General features: G+C 39.0%; 1 protein-coding gene across 6 annotated transcripts in view; it reads right to left on the bottom strand.

Annotated features, from left to right (window-relative positions):
* Positions 1 to 1,192: 1,192 nt before the first annotated feature.
* Positions 1,193 to 27,299, bottom strand: part of LOC143284278 (lethal(2) giant larvae protein homolog 1-like) — a 44,630-nt gene continuing 18,523 nt past the window's right edge. For 3 of the 6 annotated variants that reach the window (XM_076590974.1, XM_076590990.1, XM_076590982.1), the window contains exons 3-26: positions 25,459 to 25,556; positions 24,218 to 24,299; positions 23,642 to 23,751; positions 22,857 to 23,003; positions 22,256 to 22,328; positions 21,753 to 21,836; positions 21,356 to 21,482; positions 20,777 to 20,828; positions 20,156 to 20,331; positions 19,437 to 19,654; positions 18,030 to 18,097; positions 17,054 to 17,204; positions 13,748 to 14,076; positions 13,315 to 13,403; positions 12,576 to 12,693; positions 11,159 to 11,673; positions 10,063 to 10,346; positions 9,238 to 9,343; positions 8,771 to 8,891; positions 8,009 to 8,251; positions 7,535 to 7,663; positions 6,924 to 7,033; positions 6,029 to 6,096; positions 1,193 to 3,878 (exon numbers count right to left, since the gene is read on the bottom strand). In XM_076590974.1, the coding sequence (XP_076447089.1) occupies positions 3,732 to 3,878; positions 6,029 to 6,096; positions 6,924 to 7,033; positions 7,535 to 7,663; positions 8,009 to 8,251; positions 8,771 to 8,891; positions 9,238 to 9,343; positions 10,063 to 10,346; positions 11,159 to 11,673; positions 12,576 to 12,693; positions 13,315 to 13,403; positions 13,748 to 14,076; positions 17,054 to 17,204; positions 18,030 to 18,097; positions 19,437 to 19,654; positions 20,156 to 20,331; positions 20,777 to 20,828; positions 21,356 to 21,482; positions 21,753 to 21,836; positions 22,256 to 22,328; positions 22,857 to 23,003; positions 23,642 to 23,751; positions 24,218 to 24,299; positions 25,459 to 25,556 (3,645 nt within the window). In that variant the 3' untranslated portion in view covers positions 1,193 to 3,731. The remainder of the gene's footprint in view (positions 3,879 to 6,028; positions 6,097 to 6,923; positions 7,034 to 7,534; positions 7,664 to 8,008; positions 8,252 to 8,770; positions 8,892 to 9,237; positions 9,344 to 10,062; positions 10,347 to 11,158; positions 11,674 to 12,575; positions 12,694 to 13,314; positions 13,404 to 13,747; positions 14,077 to 17,053; positions 17,205 to 18,029; positions 18,098 to 19,436; positions 19,655 to 20,155; positions 20,332 to 20,776; positions 20,829 to 21,355; positions 21,483 to 21,752; positions 21,837 to 22,255; positions 22,329 to 22,856; positions 23,004 to 23,641; positions 23,752 to 24,217; positions 24,300 to 25,458; positions 25,557 to 27,299) is intronic. The other 3 variants (XM_076590996.1, XM_076591004.1, XM_076591011.1) reach the window with 3 other exon arrangements.

Here is a 27,299-nt window from a genome sequence, read left to right as displayed (position 1 = left end):
CACTTGGAATGAAATGCAGCTCTTAACTGTAATATTCTATATTCATATTAAGTGCAAAATGATGCCTTACAATAACTGAATTATTTGCTGCTGAGTACGTCTGTTTAATTAGTGTATTTTATTTCTATTCTGATTATTGCATGTGCATGACAGATCTGTGTGGTTTACTTGAAGTAAACATGTCTAATTTATACATGTATATCAATGCTCCATGCATCGTTTGTGTTTAAAACCAATTATGAATCTTACTAGAGATAATAAAAAAACCCAAAGAAACAGACCTGTTTCTGAAGCATGTGAATGGAATGTGTGCAGCTCATGACAAAAGATAAAGTAAACAAGCTGGCTCTTTCCATTTTCTCAAATCAAATGTGATCTGGCCAATAAATGAGGCTTCATTTTCTTCCTTGCAATTATACACAGAAGTTACAAACTTCTATCCTTTCTGCAGATAAATTGACTATTAAAATGTTTATCTCCCTTATTAGCTTGTGCCAAAATGACTGAAAGCAGGGCACAGTGACATTTTTTTTTTTTTTGGGGGGGGGGGGGGGGGTTGCAATGATACATGTGTTTTGTTCAGGGAATGGGCAGAAGAGTATTAAGATTAAAGTAGCAAAAAAAAAAAAAAAAAAAAAGAAAAAAGGTTGCAATAAATGCCAATTGTTAAATACCCCAACTGACATGTATTTACACCTTCAAATCAATTTAGTTCCTAATTATACAATTGGACACAACCAAGGTCAAGTGCCACACAAGTAAATAAATAAGCCCATAAAATGTTTGTGGAAGATCTTATATAATCAAACTGAGCTTAACCTGTTAGAAGGTATGTGAAACGGGTGTTATCTCAAGTCAATGCCAGAACTGAACATGTCTTATATTTAAACATATTTTTTCTGAAATAAAGTTATTTATCTAAGAAAAATAATTCAACAGCAGTCAGCCTCATGCACTGGGCCCTTGACTATTACAATTACCCTGTTGCTGTGGGAATTAATCACTGAAACAAGATACAGGCATTGCTCCAATGTTATGTCTCTTTGAGAAGTATACCAGTAATGACTTTCATTTACATCCATTAAAAAAAAAAAAAAAAAGAAAAAAAAAAGAAGAAAAATGATGGGACATAAAGCTCCATTTTATACATAGTATGCCAAGGCAATGTTTACAACATACAAGAGCACAAGGGTGTAGACATACATTTTATTGCAAAGTTAACCAGTCATAAAAATGTATTTATAAAAGCATGTCAATGAACTGCTGATTAAAATAACTGAGCATCATACTAGTGGCACAGTTAAAATGTTGAACAGCAAAAGGCAAGGAACTGTACAGTTGACACCGACCTATATGACTGGCCAGTGATGTTGATGAGCTTTTCCTGTGAATGAGAATACCACCCTTCCCAATGGTCAGGACTACTGCTGCTAACCACATTTGTATTTAAGGAAATGAAAACCAAAACAGGAGCCTACTGGCCAATATGAAAATACCAATTAAAATGTTAAATTGTTCCCATAATATTAACTTTCATACCCACTGCCCAAAGCATTTTTTCTGCATATTCTCTTCAAAGGACCTTCAAGAGCTTCTTAAAATATATCTTGAATGTTTCAGAATCTTGGAAACTATCAAGACTCGAGATCAACCCCATTTCCAAACCGCAGAAGTTAATCCTCTTAATATCTCAAAACCTGATTTTTTTCACAAATTCATAAGTCAGTCCCTCAAGATTACTCTCTATTAGAAAATGATACGAAGTGTACAATATGGACATAAACATAAATAAGGTTGGCATTTATCTAAAATATATGGATTTGATGGTTTTTACACTGACAAAAATTAATGAAATGTGCTTATTGTAATTAAAAATACAAGAGGAAAAAACCCAAAAAGCACCATACTTGGTCCAAAGCAACAGCAGAGAAACAGAATGAGTCTCATTTTACCTTGAAATGTGAAAACTCAGTGGCTGACAGTCTGGTTACAAGGCACAAAGGACAAAGGGATGGATTGGACGAGTCCTCAACACCATGCTCTGTACCCGTTAAGCAGAAGATACAAATACCCTACACTAAAATAATACTGACTGCAATGCCTGCGTGTATGGTGGGTGGATCAACACGACAAAAGTATAAATTTACAGCAAACAAGTCACAAAGACATGGGGAAATGAAACATAACTGGGCAGTTTTGAACTGCTCAGTGAAGTTGAAAAAAACGAAGATGATAAAAATCAAGCAACAAATAAGCTGCTATGACCAGGAAACGCAGGTTTCCAGTCCTAGAAAATGCTGAAAAAGGACTTTGCTTAATATCTGCTGCCATTGACGACGTGCACAAAGGATACCTGGAGATGCTGTACACCATTTAACTGACAGTACTGTACATGATTAACTCACAATCACGAACCATAAATGCACACACAATCCATTTTGTGGGGCTAAATATGAATAGGTCATTAGTTTGCACTGCCAATGTGATGGTGCAAAGTTAGGAAGGTGTACATATAACATGGAAAAACTTCAAAAACAAGATCCAATCATTTTCAAACAGAGAAAATACTCATGCCAAGATCACTGGAATGGTAATGGTCAAATCAATCTGAAGTACACAGACAACATACTGAAATGCCCCCATAGATGCAACCCATTTTACATTTGGGTGTTTTTCTTATGAAGTATACACTAAATGAAGTCAAAATCAAATGCCCCCATAGATGCAACCCATTTTACATTTGGGTGTTTTTTATGCAGTATACACTAAATAACGTCGAAATCTAAAACTGACTAAATTCAAACTCATGACAATCTTACCTTTAAAGAAACTACTAAAAGCTGTAATAGTTGTAAAAACCATGGTACCCAAGTGATAAAAGTGAATTTAAAATCAAGGCAAAGCAAGCAAGCAAAAAGAAACAGTAGCCTGCAAGAGAAAAACCATCAGAATATTTCATAACTTGTAATATCACTTGAAGCACATATACTCAGTGCAGAAATCACTTCACGGCAGAACCAACTGGAAGTGTTTGGACCAAAGAAAGTGTACCACTGCCATAATCTGTGTGGGAAAAAATGATAGATTGGCATTCTATGACTTGGAAACACAGCATGACGGTGGCATTACTTCTTAAAGTACAAATCATGCTTTTCATTTATTTCTATGAATAAAATTTTTTTTCTACTTCATTGAAAACTGGGACAAGCCATCAAATCAAATCTGGCTCAACTCTGAATAATAAAACAAAAAAACACCAACAAAAAAACACACAAATTTGAATGAACTGGACTTCACCCATTGACAGTGGAGGTATATGGCAGTGATGACCACCAAAGAAAAAAAGAAGAAAGAAAACACACAAGAAAAATAAACAAACAAAAATACCTTGGCAGTGCTGGCACAACTTTTCAGTCCATGTATATTAGAACCTGTCTGCGCAAGTTCACGTCCATTTAACCCCAAGATTTTTTTTTTTTCCAGCTCAACGTCCAGTCCCAAGATTTTTTTTTTAAACAGAATTTGTCACAGCACTGTAGTTTAAAACAAGCACAAGTTTCTAAAAACATGAAAGCAACAAAAGCGCCGGCTGCCTCAACCACAGACAAGGAACGCCAGACTGCTGTTATGTGGCACCAATGTTCTGCTTCGTTGCCAAGCACTGTGGTTTCTGCTGCATGTCTCTCCCATCCCTGGCATTCAGGTTTACAGTACTGAATGGCTGTGGACATTTAGATTGCTCCTTGCAAGGCCGATGCTGCGGCGCCTGTTGTTCCCTCAATCAGTTTCTGCTTGATCGCGGCAGTGTCTTCGCCACTGGCAGCTGCCACCACTGCTTCTTGCAGTTTGTCCACAATTTCATCCACTGGAGAGCTAGGCTGTCAGACAGAATGAATAAACAGGATGGTCACCGATATCAGTTACTACTGGATCATGTCATTACCATGACTTTTCAGCTGGGATTCCTTCTAACATTTATTTTTCAGAAACCAAACAATGTCAAGATGGCATATCAAGAAGTGTTTACTGCAGTTTCAACTTTTTCTATGATAATTCAAGTGCTGGCATGCACCAACCCCCTTACAAATGGACACTTAGGATCATCTTTCCTTTCTCAAAGACAGTGTACTGCAGTCTTAATCATCACAATGGGAATGAATTTCCATTAATGTGCTGATAAGATAAAAATGAAACCAGACAATACATATACAAAAACAACAGTTATAACAAAGCTTATGGGAAAAAATCCTTGAACACATCATTACACAATTTACCATGTAACTTCTAATAAACATAATTGCACTCGAAGGAATGTTCAAGTAGTAAAAGGTTGTCACATTCAACATAAATGCAAACTAGTTGACAGATGTAAAGAAAAAGAGCACCACTGCCTAAAGATTCTTCCATTCTTTTGGGTTTTTTTTAATGGTGCTCCACAATGTCACTCGTATGTTATGAAGCAAATGAACTGACTTGTCAGATATACATGTAGCAACCAGGCTACTGTACAATTGCCAACAATTATCAAGCTACGATAGTTTTCATAATGCATGGTTTGTAAAGATGCAAGTGTCTAATGGTCTGAATGAACTTCCACGAGTGCATGCTCTAAGACAAAACAGAGGGAACAAAAGAAATGGGTCAACACACATACAAGGTAACATTTGTTCACCTCCATAAACAGACAACAGCATTTGCACAACTGAAAGCAGCAAATGATATGACAACAGCAATGTATGTATCAATGTAACACGCATAAAACACACTGCAGGACAATACTATAAGAAATAGTCAAAAATAAACACCCACATGCACAAAATGATACCAATTTAAAATTATTTCCCTTCCCCCAGATTCTTTTAATTATCTCATGTATACTTTGATATATATATATCACAAAAAGAAAGCTAGCCAGTCTTCCCGCCTCTAATGTTGTCAAATCTTTTTATGTGCAGAAATTTGGCTACAAGTCTAGTAAAATATCTGAAGAAATACATAGTTCTTTTCCCTTTCCTAAGAAAAATCAAGAAATAAAATAAAGCTGTGATCACAATGGTCGGTACTCTTCTTTGCCAAAATAGTATACCCAAGTACTATAACCAAGCTGATTCATCCATAATACCTGATTACTTCCCTTGGACTGGACTGAGTGTGGACATGCTCAACTCCAGTGGGCACATTCAGTTTTTGCTTTCTCAGTCATACGCATTCTCATTCAGTTTTAGCTTGCTGGTTTTATATATGCGTTGAAATTTTGATGATTGTGTTTTGTGTATAAAGTAATGTCTCATGCACTTATGTCTGTCATACTTCTCTGGCATTGGTGCTTGGAACATATATACTTCTGTTGTACTGATACATGACACACCAATGCCTGTAATATACTCCAATTCTGTCACTGGCAAAAACAATTACTGGTTATCATACTTCTAGTACTAGCACTCTGGTAGAAATTAAAACCTGTTACATACTTCAGTACTGACAAATTAATGCCAGTCACTTATTTAACACTGGCACTGTGGCAGTCATTAATACCTGTCACATGTCTGTAGTGTTGGCACTTTGGTAGAAATCAAGACCTGTACCTTACTTCTGAAATGCTGGCACAAAGAAATAACCTGTCACTTACTTCTATGGACTGGCACTTTAGTAGAAATCAAAATCTGTCATTTCCTTTAGTGCTGATAATTTGGTAGAAATCAAAACGTGTCACTATTTCCAAAATACTCATACTTTGATAAAAATCGAAACAGGTCATGGCAACATGGTAGAAATGAAAAGCTGCCACTTTGGCGAAAATCAAAACTAGTCACAGACTTCTTTCATGCTGGCATTCCATTTTAAGGCTTAAGTATGAAACTGGCAGTAATTTAACAACAAAAAAAAGAACAAGAACTGGCAATGTAAAAGACACCAGCAACTGAGCTGTGTAAAAAGAAAGCAAGGTGGGGAAGGCCAGTGAAGAACAGTAGAGTACAAATACACAAAAGGTATATGGGAACTTAGCACACTGCGTCCCTGTTCTCACCTCGTCGGTGCCATTAGTGGCTGGACCATTTGTCTGAGGACTCTCTGGCTCCACATCCTCATTCTCCACTGCCAGGCAAAAACAATAGCGTCATTCTCTACTTCACCACAACATCTGTCTATCACAACACTTGCTTTCTCATCTTTGACTCAAACAAAACAAAAAAGAAAAAAAAAGGTAATCACTCTACAAAAGAAAATGAGCAGTGATTGCTTTGAAGGAAACACTGACACTTTTCATTCAGAAACAAACACACTTGCAATTTAAAGGAATAATATGCTTTATCTCAACACTAAAGTTTTTTTTATCAAAAGCTTTTTGATTCATGCATTTTTCCAACTACTGATAGTAGAATCCCCTCTACATATGTGACAGCAATACACAAAACTGCCCTATGACAGATTCCATGTCAACTGTTTACAGAAGCAAAATATGAAATCAAGTATCTTCCGTGTTAATTAGCTTAATGTGTGCATTTTTCAACAAATTGATAGATATGTTTCCAGGCTTGTACTATTAGTGTTCATCATGTTAAATTAAGCCCATCACAGTGCTCTGATTTCTGAAAGAAAGAACAATTTTCAGGTTTTTCTCTGCAGCAAACATCAGCTTTCATCAGTTGAGTGTCACATGCTAATAGAATAAAACAAAAAATCTGTCCGTTTACTATGAAATGGTTTGCTGATAGCTCCTGCAGGACTGAAGCAGTATGGCATGAAAACAGGGTGCAGGCAAAAGCAGTCACAAAAAATATGCCATGCAAGTCAAGCAGCCACACAGCTGGACAAAAACCGAGCAGAGAAATAAACCATATAATAATGGCTCAAAAAATGTAAAAGAGGAAAATCATGTATGACATAAGCAACTTATGACACATATGGAATTCAGTTCTTACAAGAAACTTCGGGAGGCAAAGGAGAAGGAGCAGTGACTGTGACAACGGTGGTGTCTGTGGTGATCATGGTGGTCGTCTGGTTGGTGATGGCAGTGCTCACCACTTCCTCACTGCACACAGAAACAATACTCATGCTGTGAACATTTTTGCTGTTGAACCAAAAGCAAAACAGAACCAGTACTCATGCCTCAACACCAGCCAGGTCATTTCCATCTACCTAGGTACTTGAAAATTCTGTCCTTCAGGGAACTTTTAAACCAGAAATAGACTGCTCTAAATGACTTCCGTGCTGAAGTGATTTCACTAACCCATTGCTTAATTTCCTGCTCTAGGGAATTTCTATGCACAAAAAAAAGAAGAAAAAAAAGGAAAAGATTTTGCATACAAAACTGTTTCTAAATGTCACTGTTTTTGAATGACTTCCCAAAAGCAACTGTTTCTCAATGACTAACTTCCACGCAAAAGCTTCTGAATGAAATAGAATTAAAACCCATGTTATTCCATTATAAAAATTCCAGCATTAATTAGGCTTAAAGTTATTCCAATGCCAATCGAAGCTTTGAAATTTAACATGCATGACAGCCAGTCTAGGAGTACTAGCATGAACTTACACATGCTCACGAACACTGTCAAGAGTGATGTCAGCGGAGGTGTCAACACGCGAGTCATTGACCTGGCTGTCATTGAGGCCGATGGTGATGTCAGATGTGTCATATGCTGTCGCTTCTGCCCCCGTTGCACTGAACACAGACAACATACTTCAATTCAACATGGGCATGAATGCATCAGGCCATATCAACCCTGTTCTGCTGTTTCTGTTTTCCATTAGTATGGGTAAACCGCTGAAATTCCAAAAAGAAAACTGATTGTGGTCTATTCCATAATTATCAGGATCGACAGCAGTGTGGTAATGGCTGCACTGTATGATCAGGCCATGTTACGTGAATGACACAACCACATCTGTCATGCATCATCAGCACAGATGAGGAATGAGCATAAAAAGAACGCACTCCCCCGAGGCGTTCATTATTGAATAAATCAATACACACACACACACACAAAAACAACAAAACTCTTGTTCTCACCCAGCCTCAGCCTCTTGTGTCTGCTCTGCGGCAGCTGGTTGCTGTTGCTCCTCCTCTGTGGGTGAAGGGGGTGTGACCTCCACCACAGGCTCTGGGGGCTCAGGACGCATGCCCTCCTTCAGCTCCACCATGCACACAGGCCGGCTGCTGCTGGAGGCCGACAGAGACACGTGGCTGAACTCGGAAGGCGACTGCAGGAAGTAGCCCTGGCCATTTTTGGTGAACACGAAGGATGATATCCCACTGAAAAAGTACAACCACCATATAAGTGTACTGGTACTCAGATTCAATTTCCTGTACAAAAAAAAATCCAACCCAATAAATGTTTCCCTTAGGAGATAAGATCTCCAAACACCATTTGAAATGCATGTGTGTGTGTGTGTTATTTTTCCCAAATAAATCACACTGAGAACTAAAGTCATGTGCTTGTAAAACTGTCACTGTCCTTAAAATCAAAATATCAGGGTCTGATCAAACTATTTTAGCCTCCCAATCAAATTAAATTGTAAACTTTGCAACTGAAGTACAATCACAAAGAAATTGTAAAAAAAAAAAATCAATGAACTACATTGGGAGGTAAATGACAAATGCTTATCAATGCATTAAAAACTCTGTAATAATGCTTATCAATATCAAAATGACAAAACTGAGTCAGATAGATAAAATCAGCACAATGTCTATATAGACTAATTGTACAATAGTTGTGTCGAACAGCAGAGGAAGCACACAGACTAATTGGCACAATGTGAACTGGCTACTTACTTGATATCATCCTTCCTCAGAGCAGCCGACAGCATTTGGCATCTCAAAGAGAACACCGAGTACACCCCAAGCTCTCCCTGGTTGTTCAGACTAACAATGTCGTGCTCACTGTAGTTGTCTCCTGAATAACACAGAAAGAAATCAACCACTTAAGAATTTCTTCAACTCTCTCAACACCCCCTGCCCCCTTTTCTCAGTTCTTTTCCCAAAGCATTCTATGTCATAGATGGCACAGTATCTCACTTAAGATCTTTTCCAAATTCTATTCCCACCAAATGAGAAAAAAAGATCCACCACTGAATTTCAGGCCACATCAATGTGCATTACAGCTACATTTAACAAACTCACTTTGACCATGTGATACCGATATATCTGAAGTATCACTGTTACTTTAATTACATTAAATAGTGTTGACCCCTTCCCCACAACTTCTGCACAGTCAAATGCAAGCAACACTATCAACTCACCACTATTGCTCCTGAAGTTGACAAAGGCAATACGCCTCAGACGGGATCCATCCACAGCAGTGATCTTGTTTTTCCACCGTGGCTTCATCGCTGGCAGTGTGAATGCCTGAAATTAAATCCCCCAAAATGCTGGCTTATACAGATTTTCCATCTGGCAATGTGATTCCTATTGATGGAGGAATTGTGCTGGGACAGTGCCATTTACAGACTGGACAGGGGGTGGGGGTGGGGGGTGGGGGGGCGGACTCCTGCACTTGCATTTCAGTGTATGTTCAAAAAGGCGGTCAGGCTGGTATGGACTAGACTGCCAGGGTTTAATTTTTCTTTGTTAAATGTGCACTACTTTATAGTCAACAAGCTGCTTTATTATGTAAACTGTAACCTTCCCCCCCCCCCCCAATAACTACATGAAACCTGTGGCAATAAATTCTGTTTTACTTTGAGAGCTGAATGGACACAACTATCAAAGAGACTTTGACTATGAAAGACCAAAGTTGCAACAAAGTTTCTAATTTTGCTTTTATCAGGCTAATACTGTTGAAAACCCTAAGGAACAACTCTTTGCGATCAGAAACAACAGTATCACAGACCAACGTGGCACTGGTATCACCAATATTAGTCTTTGACTCACGGTACTGTCAGCTACAGTGGGTTTGTACCAAAGAACTTCTTCCAATTACTTTGAAGCATTCAGCTGTCACTGTCTAGTGGACATTTCAAGGTAGACGATCAGACATATATGGTACTTTGAAAATGTAAAATGATTTCCAAAGCTAAATGGGGACACATACACAGGTATAAAATCCTCAAGACTCGAACACATACCTTGAGCTGTTCTTCTGAGCAAATGATAACAGAGTGTTGACCTTCCATGTCTGGGGCTCTGGCCCGTTCATGGATGACCTCCAGTGACTCAGGCAGGACCCGGTTCTTGCTGTCAATGACAGCGATGCTAATGACAGGAGCATGATGCCTCAGTTTCACCTCTTTGGCCAAGACACAGCCCACGTCCTCTGCGGAGCGCTTGTCACTGCCAGGCACTGTCAGGCTGTAGACGTACACATGACCCCCATTGGTGCCTACCCACAGGGATGGAGTGTTGCTGCCACCTGAGGAATGTAGAGAGGAATGCTAGTGCATTTTCATATGGTTTAGATTTTTTGCCCAGTCAATCACAAATGGCTGTTTGCACACCAAAGTAACCATGAGAATAGGAAATTTTCTTCCCAAAATTATATTAAAGTAACATACTTACCATGACCCACTAGTGCAGACTCCGGCAGGGGTCTGATTCCTGTCCTGTGCAAACTACTACCCACCTATGCGGAGAAAATGCAAGTAGCTACAGCCGATAACCTCCTGAAGTACGCCCTCTTTTTACGCTGACAGAGAAGACTTTCTTCGCTAAATCCCTTTTGGTGTACGTTTACTAATGGTGTTGAACAACTGGTCATATATATTTCGGTTCAAAGCTCAAGGATGAAGTCCCCAGCATATATTCATGGCTGTGTCTCTGTTGTGTGCCCACATGTATTGCTAGTATTAGCTTATTGACATTACATAATTTGTATGCAAGTGCATTCACATATTGTTTCAATAAAAGTTTGTAAGTGCTTGTGAATACCATTGTGTCTGAGCACAGCATGACCTTGGCAGATGCAGGTCATATATCACACACAAAACCCAGCACTGAGAAATGCATCCAAATTAGATTTGAACCGGTTAAGTATGTGTAATTAAATTAGATTTTAAGATTCAACAAGTTTCATAAATTATTGGTTCAAGGTGCTTACTCTAGTCAAATCATTTCATTTCATAATACAGTACACATTTAAATCTTCATTCAAAATACACACACACAAAACACGCATGCATACATAATCTTATTCTGATTATCAGTTTGTGTCAACAAATCACTAACCATTGATGATGAAAGTGTTGGCGAAGTAAAGACATCGCACCATGGATGTCATGGAGTCGTCAGCCCGAGCTTCCATCACTGGTGGGCGAGGGGACTCTGTGGCAGCTGGGGCCTGTGCGGGAGCTGGGGCAGAAGTTGGCTCCTGGGCTTCTGGGGCCTCTGACACCTCTGCAGCTTCAGCTGCTGGCGAGGCTTCTGGAGCTTCTGTGGCTTCTGGTTCTGGTATGGCTTCTGAAGCTGAAGGAGCAGCTTCAGCTGCTGGTGCGGCTTCAGGAGCTGGTGTAGCTTCAGGTGCTGTGGCTTCATCTGCTGGTGTGGCTTCTGCAGCTGGTGTAGCTTCATCTGCCGGTGTGGCTTCTGCAGCTGGTGTGGCTTCTGCCGCCGGTTCTGGGGTGGTTTCTTGTGCTGGTGTGGGATCTGGTGTTGGCTCTGTGGTGGTAGCCTCTGCTGCAGGTGGTGCAGCGGCTTCTGCTGCAGGGGTTGCTTCTGCCTCTACTGCTGGCTGCTCCCCTTCTCTGTCAAACCAGTTCAGGTTTCTCTGACATGCTGCTCACATTTCTCCGTAACAGCATGGGCAAAACAGCTTCAAAAGTGGTATGTACATACTTCAGCTTTAGACTACAGACTTTTCATGTTCTTTTCCAAGGCAGCTAACGTTAATTTCTAAGAGAAATCTGGCACTAGAAGAATAAACTTATCTATATACATACATCAGTTTTAGACTTAAAAACAAAAACAAAAAAACCCCATCAGCTTTAGACTTTGGACTTAAACAAAAAACAAAAACAAATATATATATATATATATATATATATAGAGAGAGAGAGAGAGAGAGAGAGAGATACACACACATACATATAAAGCTTTTTGATGTTCTTTTCTAAGGCAATTGACAAATTTCTATGAGAAATCAGGCACACACACAGAAAATGTGTTTTTTTACACACAGCTATACAAAGGGTCCAGTGAAATACATGAACTGGTGTACAATTAAATCAAATCCAGCATGTGTCTACACACCATTTTTGAATGTGTGTTGCACTGCATATAAAACAAAAATACATTGGTATGACACTATGTCAAAACTAATTTTCTTTTTCAGAAATCAAAATCAATGAAGTCTGAGACACAGCACAATCTCCAAGAACACCATTTCTAAAAAAGCACAATATTAATCTAAAATCATGCGATAAATAAAACAGAGGTTCAAATTTAACTTCCAGGTGTTCTATGGAGATGTACCGTGCAAACCAGTATTCCAGAACAGACTATCCACTTTAATGACTTAGTGACAAACACTGGTCGACAGTAAGCATGCTGCTGACATTTACCAATAATGTGATAATGGTCTTAAATCTCATTCAAACCTAACCCTACCTATTCAGTGCTTCAAGCCCTTTCACAAAAAAATACTTACTTTTTTGGTGGTGCTGGCCTCTGGGAACGCCCCTTCCGCAAACGTCTGAAAGATTCTCTGAGGGACTTTCTGAAAGATCTGCTACGGGAAACTGCAGGTGCTGGGGTGCCCGACATGTCTGGGGAGAAAAAGAACATGCAATCATCATTCTTAACTATACACACTTCAGCAATACAAACTTTTAGAGCTGCTTTTCAAGTGGAATTTTATGAGTATTTATAAAAACCATTCACACATCGTCTTACAATATTTTTAGTTTCATGCAGTTATGTATACATTTACACACTGTGATGCAAACATTCACACACTTTTTCCCCCCATAAAAATTCAATATCAAATTTCAACGCTTTGGCAATATATAAATCAATAAAGCACGTCTACCTCCTCCAAACCCAACTGTAAGGTGAAAAATGATTCGTTTTTCAATGCAGTAAAAGCTTACTGATACTAGTAACGGTAATAAATCATACAGAATGTTAGCTTAAAATTAGTTCCAGAGTTCAGCTTTTATCAATTTTGTGCATCTTGGAAACCTGCTTTCATTTCTCCTACTTCATACGCCTTTCGTGTGTCTGTAGGTGCGCTTTTGTTTTTTTGTTGTTAATTTCACTTACTAACTCTGTGTATAGTGTATTTATTGCATCTGATGAGCGAAACAGTACAAAATCTGCCAGTAACAACCATAACAGACCGTATTTCAAACTAGCATTTTGTCACAAAAAGACAACACAGTACAAACCTTCCACATTGAGGGTGCATCTGTATGTCACTTGTTTCTTCTGTGCGTAATCAAACAGTCCAAAACCATGGGCTGTACCAGCAGCAACACTGCACAGATAAAATAATACATCAAATACTATCAAACCTCATTCACATTCTCTCTTGCCCAGATTTGGTTCGTTTTCTTTTATGAGCTTACAAACACATACACACACTCAAAAGCGCTGAAGATCTCAGAGTGACCACCACTTGGTATTCTGTCATGTATGAACTCAGGTCATTTATTGGAAAAAAAAAAAAGCAAAAAAAAAAAGCGATTCTTGAATGCAAGATCCAGTTCCCAATCCTTTAGTGTACAGAATTTTAAAGAGCACAGATTTGCCTCTTTTTGTCATAAGGCCTCAGTACCATGTCAAAGGTATATGCTGCTGTTCCTGCTTTCCATTACTTACAGCTGCCACTCGGAGTGGAAAGCCAAGGCAGTACAGGCAGCCGGTGGGTGCAGCTGCATGATACAGGTGGGCTGATAGCCAGCAGCGAAGTGCATGTCTCCCACGGCAGGGGTCAGGGCCTCATGGCCCTTCCACACAAAGTTGTCCTTGTCACCCATCAGGCTGATGGCGAAGGCCTGCAGTTCCTGGGTTCGAGACTCTCGCTCCATCTGCATCACCAGCACCTGCCCCGCTGTGCCTGCCACCACCAGGGTCTCGCTCAGTGCACACAGCCAGATCTTCTGTATCGCCAGGCGGGGGTCATCACTGTACGGGTCAAATGTGCCCACCTGTGAACCAACAAACTGGGCATGTTCATTACTGGCAACTGGATCAAATGTGCCTACCTGTGAACCAACAAACTAGGCATTCTCAATGCTGGTAATTGGATCAAATGTGTCTACCTGTGAACCAACACATTGGGCATGTTCAATGTTAACTGTTTCTGCTAGAAAATAGGGGGGCGTTGTGTTGTGGGGGAGACAGCTTTATAAGAGATAAAAGAATGATCAAATACTGTTGCCCTTCCTTTAACTGTTATCCACACAACATACACATAAAAAGATAATCTCCATAATTCTTACACTTTTTAAAATGAAAATAATTGCAAGGGTAAAAAAACAAACAAAAAAAGCCTCAAAATAAGGTGTTCAGTATTACCTGTTCTGATTTCATGTGCTAAGGACATCACCTACCAAGCCCCCTTCTCACGACAATAATGGTGGAGTAGCAGAGCAAGACTGAGTGAGCGTCTCCCCGAGAGACGAGACTGCCACATCTCAACAACGGCCCCCAATAAATCTGCTGATACTGCACACCTTGACAGGACTCACAACAAGTGCGGAACCAGAAAAATATATAAACTGAGATCACCATAAGAGTAGGGCATGAAAGGCCACAGAATCTGGGACTTAAAAATTTTTTTTTTTTTTTTTTGGAGGAGACTGACGACCATGCTGCTATGGAGGTCCATTTAGGTTTGGGACTAAGTGACAGAGCTGTATTCTCGCTTCCTGTCATAATATCCCAGCGTCAACCTGGCCAAAGAGAGACACTTGCAGTGTTAGTCAGGAAATCTAAGCAACACACCCCAAAAGACGCATCCAAGAAGTAGATAATGCTTGATTGTGTGGTCCCAGTCTACTCATTTAAGTCTATAGCACATGAAACTCTGGGTAGGAGCCATCCACGGGCCGATAAACCCAACCTCCACTGGGAATCAAACCCGCATCCTTGAAGCCATCAGTCCATGACAGTGACCACTTTGCCAGGGTGGCTGGTTCTTCAAAATTATGAATTTTTACACAAATCCTGATAGTAAGTACACCACAACACGGTTTCTGACTACTGTTAGCACTACATTATTGCTCTACAATATCAGGCATGAGATTGGGAAATTGTGATTGAATCTGAAAGGTGGGGGCCTGGGTCAATGCCCCTGGAGGGGTCTGAGGGTGAAGCCCCCTGAAGCTGAAGGTTTTTCTCAATTTCAAACCATAAAATCTGCACTTACAGGCCACCAATGCTGCTGAGGTATTCCAACCCACAGAAGACAAAAAATCAGTCCAATTCTTCCTAAACTGGTGTTTTTGCTTCCAAACCTGTAAAGTCAGCTTTGGGGGCACGATTTTCAAAATCGTGTCTCATGTGTGTGTGTGTGTGTGTGTGTGTGTGTTTTCAATACAACTCTGTATGTGAGAAAGAGACAGACAGACAAAGAGATTAAGAATAGGGGTCGGACTAGCCGGACATGGGAGGAAAGAGTTAAAAGTTCATGTATGTACACTGCTTTAAATACAACTCTGTGTGTTAAACTCTTTGTGCGAGTGAGTGAGTGAGTGAGTGAGAGTGTGCATGTGCGTGTGTTTTCAAGGAAAATATCTTAGCACACAAGTTTGCACTGTACCAATATAACTGACCATCTGGTCTCTTCAGCTGTAGTCTCTGGTCCACTGACAGGCATGTGTGTTGTTTAAGGAAAGAAAGGGGGAAGTGGAATGACTGGAGGGAGGAGGGGGTGGGTCTGTGACTAGTTATATCACTTTCAGCAGTCAAGGATTCTCAGCTGGAGCTAGTGGTCAGTGTCTTGGCTCAATGCCAAAATTGCCAGTCATTGACAGTGGTTTCATACCCCCCCCCCCCCCCCCCCCCCCCCCCATCCCTTCCCTCAACACTGGTAGGAGACTCAAGAAAGAGGGGAGGGGCACCTCAGAAAATCATGAAAGTGAAGTCTGCAGGAGGGGGGCGGGGGTTGGGGAGTGACTTTTTCCCTCTGAAATCAACTGCTCTTCGGCTGAAAATAGCGGATCCGCTGAGAGTTCCCCAGCATGGACTGTGTGTGTGTGTGTGTGTTCGACGGCATGTGTGTGCATGTCCGCGCATGCGTGCTTTTAACAGTGCATTAGGAAACTTTTGGACTTCGATTTTGGTGATCTGACAAGTCACTGGATTGCCTCTCAACGGGTCAACAAACGATGCTTTTGAAAGAGCATTCCGTTTTAATTTTTGACAGATCATCGGTAAACGATATAAACGGCTCATCAGCTTTTTCTTTCTTTCTTTTTTCTTCTTGAAAACGGACGCTCTGTTTTTAATCCAAATGTTAAAACAGATTTCCGTGCCTAGACTGAAGAGTTGCACCCATACAATCTGACACCAATCGCACTTGGCCTTGCCCGCGGTGTCAATTTTGTGAATGACGTCGCCTACCCGTTAAGTTATTTTTTTATTCTTCACTTCTGTTTTCACGATCTCATCTTGCCAGACCCAGTTCCACTTATTCACTCCTTTATTGATCTCTGCTGCAAAAATCCTCTAATCCTTTGTGGGTTTTCTCATTTTGTCAATGACTGAAGATGATCAACGAAATCAGGCATCTTTGCAAGTCGTGAAGCCCACGAGCGAGTTTTGTAATTCCGACCGAATACGGATAAACTGAATGATGACAGAGGAGCAACAGAACACTTATTCTCAATTGGTTTGCTTATCCAAATATGGGGTATTTTAGCAAACGCTGTGGGTCTGTCTTGTTGATCGGTTGGACAACGTTTGTGCAACCTTCGTGGGGTCCCCCCCCCCGATTTTCTCAACAGATTTACGCAAATCTCAAAAATGGCCTCTGGAGCCAATTTTCAGTCGGAAATCTGACTATCGTCGGAAAAATCTCATGCCTGAATATAAAAAAGTGGAGAGAATATTCTATAAACGTATCACACCAAAAATATTTCATAACCATCCTCATCCACCATCATCAGTACATGCTCTTACCTTTCTGAAGGGTGGCCACTCCTCTGCATCACTGCTGGGAGTCTCAACAGCGTGATCTGTGATGCCGAAGATTGGAGAAGTCGCCACACGATACAGCAACGACAGACTACTGGAGGAGGCATCCCAGAATCGCACTGTGCCATCTTCATGACTGAAACAATGCATAATCACATTTTTATCTCACACTTCAATCTTGTACTGCTAACGATTTGTCACTTCACAAGAATCTGTGCGCATTCATATCAATGTGTTCTTATGAAAAATAAATCACAACTTGTCAGTTGGACTGCAAGTTTGAATTTTATCACATACATTCTTTAGACCACCATGCAATCACTGTCCTTTTTTTTCTTTTCTTGAGGTAATATATGCTGGTTCCCACGCCTCCCCTACTCCGTGTCACCAGAGATGGAAATGGATTACAATTTTCTGGTCAAATATGGTGCTTAGAGCCTTGCCCACCACCAAGGCTATGTCAAGGCTATCACCATGTTGGCATCTATTTCAAGCCAAGGGTAAAAAAGTGAAATAAAAACTAATCACTGCTTCAATCTTTTCACTTAAAATTAAAAAAATCTCCAAGTAAACAAAAAATTCCAATTAAATTAAAAACATTCACTTATTTCAAAAAGTCCATCAGAGGTACATCTCTAAACAAAGTCCTCGGAGAATCTGCGCTGTAATGTCTGTGTCCATGTTATGCAGATTCCAGCAGTCAATGAGCATGCGTTTAACAGTGAGCGGCTCATCACAGGGAATATACAAAGGGGCCTCCTCCCCTTTTAACAAATAAGAGTGAGTGAGAAAAGTGTGCCCTGTGTGCAATCTGCACAACACAGGTGACTCCTTGTGGTTCTTCACGACTATAATTTTCTATTTTGATGTTACTGAACAATCAATACACAGGGAGATTGTTAAAATGTCAGCTGTACATAGGATCATATTCCACTAAGTGAATATAACATGAATATATTACCCTGTGATCAACAAGTCTTTTGAAGTCCGCTCTTTGGCAAGGTTTTTTCCTCCTGAGATTGGCCATTCCTGAAATGGGGCAAAATATGTGGTTAAAAAAAACACTCACACAAGAGAAAACTGTCTTGACACAATCAACTGACTTGCACCACAATGTCTAAAGCTGGCAAAGAAGTGAATCACTGTATTTCATTCACTGGTCAGAGCCTCAAGACAGTCCAGGATTCAATGGGATGTAAAAACATTGCCCTGGAGGAGTTGGGGGGTGTGGGGGGAAGGGCGCAAAACTGGGGCTGAAGCCTTTTTTTTTTTTTTTTTTTTTTAAATAAACATAGTAACTGAAAATGCCAACTTTCATACCTTATATCAACTATCAAAAAAGACAACATACAATAAAATGCCATGAGTAATATTTTCAGTCATAACCAGGTGTCTATCTGATAGGTAGCTTGCTTTCTACACGCCAATTTGAAACTGTCAATCTCATCATGCTTATAACTGAAGGGAGGAAGATTCAAGAGATAAAGGCATTTTAACACTAAACTTAACATTTCATAATCTCCTAGTCTACAAAGTACAAAACAGAACCCATTAATTGCTGCAGTCACTTGATAACCTAACTAATGAAAAGGTAAAAAAATTTAAAAAAAAATTCTAATGCCCCTTTTTCTTAAACATTTGTTTTTCTATACTCCAATCAGTATTAACTCTTTCTATACTATGGTACACTACAGCGTACCTCATGTGCACAATGCTTTGTAACTGAGGTACGCTAAAGCGTACATGAGTTGTGTTTTTGCAAAGCACCTGGAGCAGATTTCTGGATAGTGTGCTATGTAAGTATCCATTATTATTAGAAAAACTCACCCCCTTTACGTCAGTTGTGAAAAACACGTACTTTTTTCAAACTATGATAAATAAGTCAATAATTAAGTGAGTGCTTTGAAGCTTTGCCAAATGCTAGTCCATTCTATCCTTTATATTATCACAAAATTTCACAGCTGTATGTAATTGCATTCTTTTTTAAAGATATTTTTCTTGTAACATAAACAGCCAGTACAGAGAGTATAATGAAGGAAGTCATCGGGCAGTATAGAATGAGTTAATAATGAACTTCAAATGAGGCATATATTTTCCAATAAGCTGAACATCCCCCAAGCATCCTGGCTTTCCTTTCCTTTCACAGTAATAACACTTCCTCCTTCCTTCCAAAAATTCAAAAATAACAAATAAACCAAGCTCACTGTTTAACATCCCTCTTCTAAATATGTTTTTCATGACTTCATTCACTCAGTAACTAATTCCTCGCACAAAGCCTTTTAAATAAATGGAAACAAACCTTGAAGGCACATGACTACGCAAAGACAGAAAAATTCCTGACAGAAATATACAAATTGTAAAAACTTACCCTAGCAGAATAGCCCTTGCTCTGGGCATCCCCAGCATCAAGCAGTTTTTGCCAGAGCTGGTCAGGAACATCGAGGACATGCTGAGCACAGGTGATGGCAGAGCAGTGCACACTCTGCAAGTAGGGAAGGCGGAAGGCTGGCCAGTTCATTGTCTCCAAGTCAATCACCACCAGCTCTTCCTCAGCCAGGATGATCAGTGCATGGGGCTCATCTTTCTCTGCAACAATACAATGAAATATTGGTCACTCTTCGTTTAAGGCAAGCATAAAAAGGAAGGAAAAAAAGGGTAAATAAATGTATATATGTGTATATATATATTTAAATCCATTGCTTCAAAACAATCTGAGACAGTCTGGCAAATTTCTTAACTAAATTTTCCTTCCACAAACAGACTGCATATGAAAGGCAAGTAAAAACGCAGATACAAAGGCAAGAAATGAATATTTCTGCAATATGTATCTGTATGAGAAAGCTCAATGTGTCATGAACATAATACAAACTCAGCAGAACATTCTAAACATTGTGTGTGTGTGTGTGTGTGTGTGTGTGTGTGTGTGTGTGTGTGTGCATACAGCTGTACAGAAATAATTATCTAGTTGGGTTTTTTTTCAATTTTAGATCAAATTTATTGCACAAAAGACTATAAATGTAGATGCAACACCAGCTTCTATTATTCTTTCAGCTTTTACTCAAAACACAACTGTCAGTTGATACTGACCCGCACGTTCGTCAGGGGTGTCAGTCTCATCAGCTCGTGAGAGGAGGACAAAGTCAACAACACGAGAAGTGAAATCAAACACCACATGCAAATCCTCCCCCTGCATGACTGTGACTGTGTGCCGATCCCCATAGCTGGCTCTCGGCATGCCCCCAGAGAACACCACGTAACGACCCCTGTTGACACAAAAAGGTGGTCACAGCTCATGTATTTCACTTCCATGTTATTCATCAGGAAAAAGCATCGAAGCATGTGTGTATATAAAAAGTACTCTTTTTTTCTTTTTTTTCTTTTTTTTTTTTTTAAACTTCCTTACTTAACAGTACTGTCCACAACCAAAAATTTTCATGTGCTGGGAAATACAGCTAGCCAGACATGTACATAAAATTAACCAAACACCCACATATCATACACACAACTGATGTAAATATCTAAACACTATTAAAAGAACACAAAACTACAGAAATGTTGCAAATAATTGCACAAGCCCCCCCCCCCCCCCCCCCCCCCCCACACACAAGGGAACTAATCTATCTGTCACTGTATTGAGTCATTTTCTTGTTCATGTTCAATTACATTTCAACAGAACAAATCTGAAGAAGCTTGTACTGTATTGCTCACCCTTTAGAACTCTTCCAAAGCAACTTGTTTATGCCCTTGCAAGGGAATGGACCTGCACATGAAAGCACAAGTCACAATGTCAAGTTTTCTTCGAAGGATAATGTCCATCTCTAGTTTTGGGGAGAGAGAAAAAAGAGAAAGAAAAAAAGAAAAAAAAAAAAAGCACTTTTGTCACTATAATTTTTTTTTTACCATTCTGTTTGTGAAACCTCTATTGTACCATTTCGCAAATATATCATAAATCAATTCAATCAAACAAAAAGCAAAATATATTAAAAATATTATTACTTGACAGATACAAAACATCCACCTCAAAAACGTACTTTGATAAAATTAAAGTGAGGTGAGGTGAGGTGTGGTATGTGTCGTACAGTGTGATGTGATGTGCAAATGTGGTAGTGGTGCAGGACATTACTTGGTATATGGTAAAATAAAAGGTAAACTGCAAGTTTCATTTCGTCTCTCAGTAAATGCCTCTCCTGCTGCTGTTGTTTTAATAAATGAAATCCAGAAAGCCACTGCCACAACATGTAAATGAAAAGTAGAATAAGCATAACTACAGGAAGTGTCTATTCTTACCGTAAGGTGTGACAGAAGGTTCTTTGGGTTCAGAAGCTTCCTTGGCATCCCAAGTGATGTAACAGCCATCAGCATGAGAACTGTAGAACTCTTCCCCATTACGATTCCATGTCAGAGATTCCAGTTGCTGAGGAAGTAAAACATAATATAAAACAGTTTGCTACTGTTACAACATGTACCACAACCAATGTATAAATATAATCAGATGCACGGCTGATGATTTAATCAAAATAAGTGTTTAACACTGCATCAACCATTAATCTGACTTCAACCCATTCACAACAATGGCTTTACTCTTTCAGACTTATCAACCGAGCAACATTCATTTGCCAAATGTATATTTTAGGTACACACTTAAGTACAAAGTATCTATTTGCTAAAATCATACTGAACTGACCTGTGATCCACTGTATGTCTGTTCCGTCTTGCTCTCCTTGTTGTCCCACATAACGATCAGACCTCGATTGTAACCAATCAGGAACTGCACACATGAACAGATTCTCCATTACAAAAAGTCATGCAAAGATGGCTCGTTCTTCACTACTTCATAGTACTATGGTAGTTATCTTAATTCATTAAATACTTTTTCTCTCACACAGCTATGAATGGCTGGTGAGAAAGGCGTATTGACTGAACAGTATGTCACTCAGTGTATGCAATTTTTATCCTCTTTATTTCATCTTGCTCACCTGCAGAGTCTGAATCTAGCTACACAGTTTCATCTCATCTTTTCTGTTTTTTAGTCATTCCTGTCATCCAAATGCTAGATAACTTCATTTTACACAAATTTTCTTGAGATCAGCAATCTATGGATCATTTCTTCAATGCGCATTGTTCACATATTTGAATGAATTGGATAATAAACATACCAGCAATAAAACAAGACCTTTAGCTCATTACCTTGTCAGCATCTGTTGGGTGAACAGCAATGGCTTCCACTGCTCCCGGGTTCACTTTGAAGTCATCGGGTACACTGATGCAAAACACATACGTTTCATTACATATTCAGTTCACCAAACAGAAATTTTATATGAAATATTGCAAAACCAATTTTCAGATGAAAAAAGGACATGAACACAGATTCTTATCAATTTAAAGAAAATAGATGAAAACAACTAAATAATGAGAAGCATTCCAACTCGAAGGTCTTTTATCATACCATTTCACTTGTGCATTTAAAATTAACTTTTATTCTTATCACTCAAATCATACTGAACAGAAAAATAATCCTGTGTGCTCAACAATTCTACCCAGCAACATCTCACTGCCAAAACGAACTGAAAAACATGTAAGGATGATCATCAGAACAGTGCTTGTAGTTGGCCATTTTTTTTGTGGGGGTAGGGTGCAGAATAGCTGGGCCTTTTCAAGCTTAATCATTTGTAGTTTTTGTGTAAAGCCTGACTTTTTAATCAAGCAAATGGTTACGAAGACAGTATTGGGTGAGAAAAGGATGGCCATGAAAAGCCCAAAACTATCCCAACTTGCAAATAATACTGACTTCTGCATGACCATGTCTTGGTAGATGATCTGGTCAGCCAAGGTGAAGGATGGAATATTCAGGATATGGATGTTGCCCCCTTCAGTGCCCAGCAGCAGGTTCTGGCCATCAGCCGTCAGATAACATGTGGAGATGCTCTTCATTTTGCTGCACATCACACTCATCAATTTAGTTCCAGTCACATCTTCCTCTTATTCTGCTGCTCAGAACAAGAGCAGTCAGCTAGCTTGTAAAAATAACTAACAAGAGCAGTCAGCTAGCTTACAAAAAACTATTCAAATCAATCTGTTAGATACAGTAAACACACCTTTTTGCAATTATATGACACTCTTTCCTTATGAATTTGATGTACTGCTTGTTTCCCATACAAGTAAGTTTCATTCTGCCGAAATTCCAATGTAGATTTTGTTGAAAAAATCATTATGAAAAAGATCAATTAAAAACCATATGCACACAGAGCCTATCAGCAGCAAATTTCACTTCGAAAACTATTTTACGAATTGCAGTTTCATATTCACTGTTGACAGTAATTTGTAAGCGCAATTTTTGAGTGTATTTGTATGCGTAATACTTAAGTCTTGTCTTCCTTTCCGTGGTGATAAACATGCAGAAAACTGATAAATTTACACTTCTGTGAGAAACAAATTTTCCCTCTCAAGAGCTGCCTATAACACACAACTTGTCATGGTCTGATTATATGAATCTATCTGTGTGTGCATGTTTGCACATGCGCATGTGTGTGCGCACGAGCACGTGCGAGTGTAACTGACAATGAGAACACTAACTTGTTTTCCATGGAGAACTCCTTCACTTCTTCCAGCACAGAGTTGCCATTGCGGAGGTTGACTTCCCACAAGTGCAAGGTGTTGTCACTGCACACTGACACCAAGCGTGCCTGCACACACATTCATCATTCTTCTGTCTTCTTGTCAGCCTCACACAAGTAGGCATATTCTTCAAAAAGAACAAAGATGAGCATAAATAGTTTCACATTTTCATCACTTACCTCTGTAATGAATCTTCCATACACTGTCCTCTTTGGTGTTATTTCCCCCTAGCCACAAACAGGAACTTAGATTTTTCTATAGTAATAATCATGACGCTATGCTATTAATTGAGGTTACAATGAACTGCTATTGCATCCTATCTTGAAAACACAAACATTTTTATAACATAAAAAGGGGAGGGGCTTAAGTAAACTATATGATTCTGTTCTTGGTCAATCAGCAGGTATTTAGCAACTTAAAAGTATCTTACAAAAACATCTCACATAAACGTAATTTACAGCCAGCAAACAATGAAGTACTGCTCAGTTTAATGAACTGGACAAAAGGGGGTATATGGGTTCCTTTTAAGCTCACCTCTTCAGACAAGAAGAACAGGCTGGTAACAGAGACATCATTTTTGTGAACGCCTGAAAATTCAACCCCTGGAGCACCATACCTGAATACAGGTTAAGGATCATAACTGCAGTTATGTCTAGCTGTCTCCTCTAGAAATCTTTTTCCTTCTTTCAAGAGCTTACAAAGATGCATGTATGACTGTCATAAGCGAGTTTCCGAATGAGTGAATTAGGATGTGTGTGTGCATGTATGTTTAGAAGTGACCGTGTAGATCTCATTTCACACTAACTGTTGCTGTCATTACAGATAAAATGTATAACTACTTGAGAGAGCCTAATAGCAATGTGCAATGAATTAAGACTGCATTAGCAAAAATATTTTCAGACACTATAAATTATGTGAAACAAAATGTTCTTGTATATTTCATTCTCAACCCGATTACACCATATGTTCTCCACAGAAGGAGAAATTTTCTTAAATGCCCCCAAAATCAAATGTTTAATAAGAAAGTTGAAAAAAAAAAAGCAAGTCACTCAAGCATCTTATTTGTAAATTCAAAACATGATACATGTCCAATTAGTCTAACTAGTAACTTTCCCACAGGAAACAGGCATGAGTCATGAACACAACTTCTGATAAAATTAATCTCTGAGATCTCAACTGTTATGAAGGCATGTGAGGGGAACCCAAGAGACCCTAAAACAAAAACAAAAAAAAAAGGAAAGAAAAACAAAACAAAACTGGGTGAGCCCTTTGTCAGTGGCCTTAGCACAGATCACCTGCTGTGAGGTTACTTGCGATCTACTTATGCTTTTGATAAACATCTAACATTACAAAGCCTTGTCAAGTGGTGGGATCAAATAAAGAATGGTGCGTGGTATACCACAATGTTCTGTTTCCATCTGAACTCCACAGAAAGGACTTCAGTTGCAAAAATACTGGAGAGCTGAACAGTCATAGGTCACGACATAGGTCGCTGCGCCTGCCATTCTATGCCAGCGCTTAACCTCCCATCTGATCTCGCCCTTCTGAAATAGAAAGTGAAATCACAGATCTAATTTATCAATTATCTCTTTGTTACCATTTTATTCTCCCCACCCACTCCTCAAGCCATTGTCCTGTCTTTTCAAAGCAACAAATCAGAAGGAAAGCTTATACGACAAAGTTTGTGATACTACATACACAATCATATTTTACCAACCCTGTGACTTGTGTTAGCCTGAAGATGTCATTCACAGTATTAAACCAATAAAGGATACACTTTGACTGCTCCGGACTTGGTGCCAATGGCAACTAGTTTCAGTTTGGGGTCGAAAGCCAAGGCACTGGGTTTGTTTGGAAATCCATGATCAGCACACTGTAAACACATAATATAAAATCATATCATACATTATAAAATCACATCACACATTATAAAATCACAGCTATGGCCATTACATTTTGATCACATTTATACAGCAACCGTCTCAAACATATTAGCATTTCATGCATTTGAGTAATTTATCACTTTTATTTCATTTAAACTTGCCGCAGAAACAAACGAAGCCACTCTGTCATTGTTGTTCATACTTCATTCTTTGTACAATATTTGTACTGTGGAAACAAAAGATAGATGAATTATAAATTTATATCCTGGCTGATGTAATATAATGGTGCTGTTATTTTATGTAGCAATTCTGACTGACTACAAATGTTGCATATTTCACTATGATGTGCATGTACATATAAGGTTAATCCACAGTGCATACCAAACCTAAAAACTAATATTACCTTGAAAAATCAAGTTATACAACAAAATTCATGTTATAAAAGAAAAAACGTAAAAACCCTAAATGAAATCACTGACTTTTTAACATTCATCATCCCACTCAATAGTATATATGTAATGATGTATACCGTTTCAGTATGTCTGCATATGTGCAGCACCTTCCTCTCTCATTAAACAAATTCACTCATTCAATTCTACATAGGTCAGCTGGATTTCTCTGCCTTATGTTACCATTGTCAGTTCACATAATCTGATTCTGAGGGGCACACTTTATAATCTTAAGTCACACACACACACACACACACTACATACATATATATATATATATATATATATATATATATATATATATAATGAAAACAAACCAACAACAATAAAATTTTTTAAAAAGACATGAACTTAAAGGTACTTACTAATTAGGGCAGAATCACAAGTTGCAAGTAGCTGTCTTCTGTTATATTATCTTTCATACAACAAAAATCAAGTATCGGTTGTTAACTAAGATAAATTTTAATGCAGACAAAATTAAAATGAGTGCAACATATATTTCTGCCTCTGCCAAACACTAAATCAAATGCTTCCTTCACACTTTTTACTTTTTGATTTGAAATGTATTAACTATCACAGAATACTAAATAAAATCTACAGTATATCTTGTAACAATCTAAAAAAAGAGAAAAGAAAAGGGAACTTCATACAGAAATGATGTACTTATTTCCCGTTTTGTCAAGTGCAGCATACAATACTCGTCTAAAGTGATCAGTAAATCTAAAGTGTCAAATCCAGGACAGAACGAAGGGAGTGAATCCATTGCCAGTCACTTGGAGGAGAGAAACAAGCAGTAGCACAACAGTTGTCTCCCTTCCACCATAACCTTTTTTTTTCATGCTACTGGCACATCTTTTTACATGCTATCCTTTAGGACTCCCTGATTTTAAAAATAATAAATCCACAACTGAAAGTGAATGTATACATTTCCAAAAAACCAAGCCATATTCTCCCTACACAATATTAAGTGGATGAGACCAACCACAGCCGTCTACAGGTGGGAAAGAGTTCCCTTTTCTGCACTTTATATTGGTGTACCCATTTATAAAGACAATATTGTAATGAGTATAAACAAGGCTCCCTGCCAACATGTCGACTGTCGTGTGACATTCATCCAGGAACAATGTCTATCGCAATATGTTAAATCAATGACTCATGCAGTCACTTTGTACAACGGTCCTGTGGTATGATTTATTTATGGGCTTATTCACCATGTCATCACTTTGGGTAGACAGTATTGAGTAAGATACTGGAAGGGGGTGGGGGAAAGAGAGAAGGGGGGTG

Source organism: Babylonia areolata, chromosome 1 (genome assembly GCF_041734735.1).
Source record: "Babylonia areolata isolate BAREFJ2019XMU chromosome 1, ASM4173473v1, whole genome shotgun sequence".
NCBI lineage: Eukaryota > Metazoa > Mollusca > Gastropoda > Neogastropoda > Buccinidae > Babylonia > Babylonia areolata.
The sequence above is the reverse complement of the archived record's forward strand: the minus strand, read 5'-3'. Positions and strand labels throughout refer to the sequence as shown.